This window comes from Solanum tuberosum, unplaced genomic scaffold (assembly GCF_000226075.1).
Source record: "Solanum tuberosum cultivar DM 1-3 516 R44 unplaced genomic scaffold, SolTub_3.0 scf00093, whole genome shotgun sequence".
NCBI classification, from domain to species: Eukaryota; Viridiplantae; Streptophyta; class Magnoliopsida; order Solanales; family Solanaceae; genus Solanum; species Solanum tuberosum.
This window is the reverse complement of record NW_006239018.1, coordinates 1,802,331-1,807,409: the sequence shown is the minus strand read 5'-3', so window position 1 is coordinate 1,807,409 and position 5,079 is coordinate 1,802,331. Positions and strand designations below refer to the sequence as shown.

The following is a 5,079-nucleotide window of genomic DNA, read 5'->3' as shown; positions in this document are numbered from 1 at the left end:
ATATATAATGTTTAGGTTTAGAATTAAGTTGGAGTTAACCACTTTTGTTCCTTTTTGGTTATTGCCTTTCATGATGATTACGTTTATATTTTATGTTTGAATTACATCTATAATATGTATACTTATAAGTATTGTGCTTTAAGTTTTACTGATGATTTATATTAGAAAGAATATTTAAGGGATTAAATATTATTACTATGGTTATATATGTTATTAATTATTGACATAACTAAATAACCAAACCGAAAAAAGCTGAACCGAATAGAGGAAAAACAAACCAAACTAAATTTATCTAACAACCAAGATCTATGGCTTTATTTCTATCAAATATTTACGTCAAATCAACATATCAAATATATACATGATATGTATATTAGAATATACATAACTATTATTTTATTATAAAAAGTTAATGTGTACTTTTATTTATTTAATTAATTACTTAATTTTAATAATTTAAATTGATTTAACGTAAACATCGATTAAATATTTCCAATTCGTTTTCTCTCTCCGTTATCAGATCTCCTATGTAACTATAATTTTCTTTTTAAAAAGTACTAGCTTCTGGTAAAAGTACAATGGACTAAAAGTTCAGTCCTCCAAAAATAGACGGCCACGAAATGCTATGTCCCATTCCTTTTTCGATTTAAGTTACATGCATCGTTATCTTAAAAGATCTTTTATATTATTATTTATTATTAAATTAATAGCCCCAATTTCAAACCCCCCCCCCCCCTCCCTTGCCCTGCTCTGTTACTTGTCGTGGTTCGTTTTGTTTTTTAAAAAGTTAAATGGTATGAATTTTGATCAATATTTTAAGATGTATTCTTTTATCATATTAATAGAAAATTTTCATATAGTTTTAAATATCTAAATTTTAAATTTGCAATATTGAATTAATCTAATTCAATTTTACTTTTAGAAGATTAGTTAAATTGACTCTCATGAAGCAAAATGTGACAGATAAAAGAAACAAAAGAAGTATCGTTTACTGGTCAAAGCGTAGAACTTAAGTCTCAGGTCTTGATAAACGATTTGAGAAATTAAAAAAAACGTAATTATCTTTTTTTGATATATTAAAATGAATTTTTTTGTTTGAAATACTGAACAGCTAAAAGCTAAGGAGATAAAAGAATTTAAAATTTGCATGTACTATCACCCAAAAATATCTATCTCAAAATATAGAATTTAAATATTATTATTACCTAACTATTACTGTCTAATGGTGTGAAAACTGTTTATTGATGGTGCTTAAACGAATTTTTAATAGTTAGTTTTGCTAGAGTTGCGGAGGAGATAGGAGTTTTCCAGCTAGTTTAATTATATTTTTTCTAGTTAGTGGGGGCTAATATATAGTGTCAGCATTTTGTCGTGCTTAAGTAACAATTCTATGCATAAACTCTTCTTCATGTACTATAAATATGTGACCATCACCCTTGTTTATCATCAACAAACACTAATTAGCCTTTACATTTTACTCTTAATTTTAATTCTAATTCTTTCTTAGAGAAGAGAAGAAAGAAAATAAAAAATGACTAGTGTCTCTCATACTCATCCTTTGGTCTTCACCTTTGGCATTTTGGGTAAAATTTCAATCATATTTTCATGTGCATGCCTTGTTTATTAGTTATAGTTATTAACTTCACTCGTAGCATAGAATCAGCAACCAATTTTACTGTTTAGCTATAGAATTACTCTTTTCAAGCAAGTTGGTTCTATTTTGTTTCTATTAATATGCTCTTACAAATAACAATCTAGTTGGATCAAGGAAGTATATCTAAACTAATTCTTACTAATAAATTAACACCTCAAAATAGATAAAATTATAATTACATGCATTAAAATAGAATAATTTTTTTTGTTTGAGAAATATATATAGGAGAAGTAATTAATATGTCTTTTCCATTTGTGACAATGTTGCAGGTAACTTAGTTTCCTTCATGGTGTTTATTGCCCCAGTGTAAGTTATTTCTCCAAAAATAATTACACATATAAACTTTAATTTATACACAATTTTTTATTTTCAACATATCATGATTTTGCAGGCCAACATTTTACAGGATCGTTAAGAAGAAATCATCAGAAGGGTTCCATTCATTACCATATGTTGTTGGATTATTTAGTGCAATGCTTTGGATTTACTATGCAATGGTTAAAACCAATGTTACACTTCTCATCACCATCAACTCTTTTGGCTGCATTGCTGAGACCATTTACGTCGCGATTTATTTTACTTACGCTACAAAAAAAGCAAGGGTATACATATAAATTCCATATATATGTGTGTGCCTATTTTATTGTAACGCGATTTTGTGATTTATGAAATTTGAAATTGTCTTGCAGATGAAAACACTAGGACTTGTCCTACTGTTGAATTTTGGTGTCTTTGGATTGATTCTTTTCCTCACACAAATTTTATGCCAAGGAACCAAAAGAGCTGAAGTTATTGGATGGATTTGCATGGCTTTTTCTATCAGTGTATTTGTTGCACCTCTAAGCATTATGGTAATTCACTTTGAATATATATATATATATATTTATATTATTTTTTCGTTTTACGGAAAATAGGGTAGGTTAATCCAACGTTCACTAATAAGGTGAAAGTTCAAGTCACGATTCTTTTGATGCTTTTATAGTTAGGGGCTTAGGGTGTTCTTTAAATTTTAAATTATGATAACTTAGTTATTTAGTCCCTTGACAGTTCTCTAATTATAAACGCCATTTAATTCTGTTTTTTTTTTCTTTTGTAAAATTGCAGGGACGTGTAATAAGGACCAAAAGTGTGGAATTCATGCCATTTAACTTGTCATTAGCTCTTACAGTTAGTGCTGTAATGTGGTTTTTGTATGGTTTACTTTTGAAGGACGTCTATGTCGCGGTAAATATATACTCCCTTAATAACAATTTATGTGACACTTTTTATTTTTTGAGATTCAAACTATTTGAGCTTTAATCATCATTTTAAAATATATGTTTTCATTGAACTGTAATGAGAAAGATTGATACTTGTCTTGGTACTTTTTGTGTTGCTTTTAAAAAATCTAAGTTTAATTTTTAAAATGTTGAGTTGATCTAAATTAACACGAAGATTAGTCAAATTGACTCTCAATCTGTGAAAAATGTCGCATAAACACACTAAATGTCATCTAGGATAAACAATTACATGCATATAATTATTATTTAGATAACCTAATAGGATTATAAGTTAAATTGGCTTAACATAATTTGTCCCCATAAATTCATGTGACTAATGTTTGGTTTTTCTTCTAATTGTTGTTCTTCCGGCACATAATAAAAAATCAGGTACCAAATATATCGGGAATGATACTAGGAGTGCTCCAAATGATATTATATGGAATATACAGAAATTCTAAGTCAAACAACGTCGCAACAAAAAAAGAATTACCTACCGTGGTAAAGGTGGATCAAGAGCAGCCCACAAAAGTCAATTGCGAAGTTTATCCAGTTAATATTTCATCCTTGGACAGTGAAAATGGAGAGGGTAAAGATGGTAAAATTCTTGGAGATTCCCAAATTAACTCTCAAGTTTAAAAGACTTCAAAAGCTTGGGAAGACATTAATACTTTGGAGGGTGCTACTAAACTAATCCTTATAATTGAGGGCCCTTTTCTGCAAGGTTTTCTTAAAAAACTGGGCCTTAACTCTATATCTACATGTTCATGGTCCAATTGTATGTAATGTACTATTTTGTGATTTAGTGATCCATATTTACAAAGTAATGTTGACGCCCAATTTTTTACCTTCACAATGTATATTAACCATCGAGCTTCTTCAATTGCAAACGATTTAAAAATAATTAGTTTTATAAAATTTTCGAAAAAAATATAGTTTTCAAGTTATTTTGAATAGTTGTATAATTTTTAAAGAATATATGTGTTTTATATAAATATGTATAATTAGTATATTTTATGAATATTCATAAAAAATTATCTCAAAAGGATTTTATTTTAATGAAATAATCTATTAAATTAGTTTAGTTTAAATTATAGTTATAATTCAAAGTCATTTGGTTTATATGTAAATTAATTATTTTATTTCGTTAAGATTAAGAAACTCGTTAGTTAATTATACAAATTCGTCTTATTTAGGTTTAGCCGAAGTCATCAAGTTAACTCAAATTGGCTAAATTTTAAATTTAAGGTGGCTAATTTTGCAATTCATTTAGCCACTTTTCATAAAATCTTTCAACCCCCCTTTAAGCCCAAAATTTGACAATTAAGACCATGATTTGGACCCCTTTTTCATTCAGTGGCCCAAGTTCAATTCCAAACAACAATCCCAACTGGCCCAACCGCCCATTCCCACAAAAGAAACCCATCAGCATACAAAATACAACAGCAATACATACAACATACGTACAGTATCGATCCCTGTACGTTTTCTTCTTCTTCTTCACGCAAAAATCGAAATTCATAGAGCAAATCGCGCTGCAACCCGGAAATATCGACACCCATCTGCAAACCCATAACCCTAACAACCTAATCTATCACTTCGTCGTCCTCTTTTCGTGGAAGTCACTATTTTTCCCATCCCCCTTCACTGTTGATCTCGAAAAGGAGTAAAGGAAAATTCAAATTTTGTGTGAATTTTTTCCAACGGATTTTCCCCCCAATCGCCCCATTTCCCCCCCCTATAAATAACCCTCTACACTCAAGTGAAGGAGAGGGGTTTTGTTTTTCAGAGCTTAGTTCTTTGACAATACTCATTTTACATTCAAGAAATTTTAAAGCGATTTTCTAATTCTAAGTTCTGAGAAAGGTTTCGTCTGAAGTTGCTTTGAATTTCTTGGTTTGCTGCTCGAGTCGAAGTTGTGCGAGAAGTCGCTCTCTTTCAAGCTCGTTGTCGTCCAATTGCTGCTCCGAAGAAGGTATACTTCTTCATTTTTTTATTTTTTTTTTATTCTAACTGTAATTTGTTGTTTGGTATGGCCAACTGATTTTATACCTCCTTTGTTGGTTTAAGTCTTAATTTTTTGCTTTTAGTACAATAGTATTTGCTTGTTTGTTCTGTTTTCTCGCTAGTTCTCAGTAAGAAATAGATTTCTCGTTCTCGTTGAGT

General features: G+C 29.6%; 1 protein-coding gene across 1 annotated transcript; it reads left to right on the top strand.

The window, feature by feature from the left end:
* The first annotated feature begins 1,918 nt into the window (after positions 1 to 1,918).
* Positions 1,919 to 3,552, top strand: LOC102581190 (bidirectional sugar transporter SWEET14-like). Its single transcript, XM_015308837.1, has 5 exons — positions 1,919 to 1,960; positions 2,046 to 2,256; positions 2,344 to 2,505; positions 2,759 to 2,878; positions 3,304 to 3,552. The coding sequence occupies exons 1-5, from the start codon at positions 1,941 to 1,943 to the stop codon at positions 3,550 to 3,552; spliced, it is 762 nt and encodes a 253-aa protein (XP_015164323.1). The 5' UTR covers positions 1,919 to 1,940.
* The last annotated feature ends 1,527 nt before the right edge of the window (positions 3,553 to 5,079 follow it).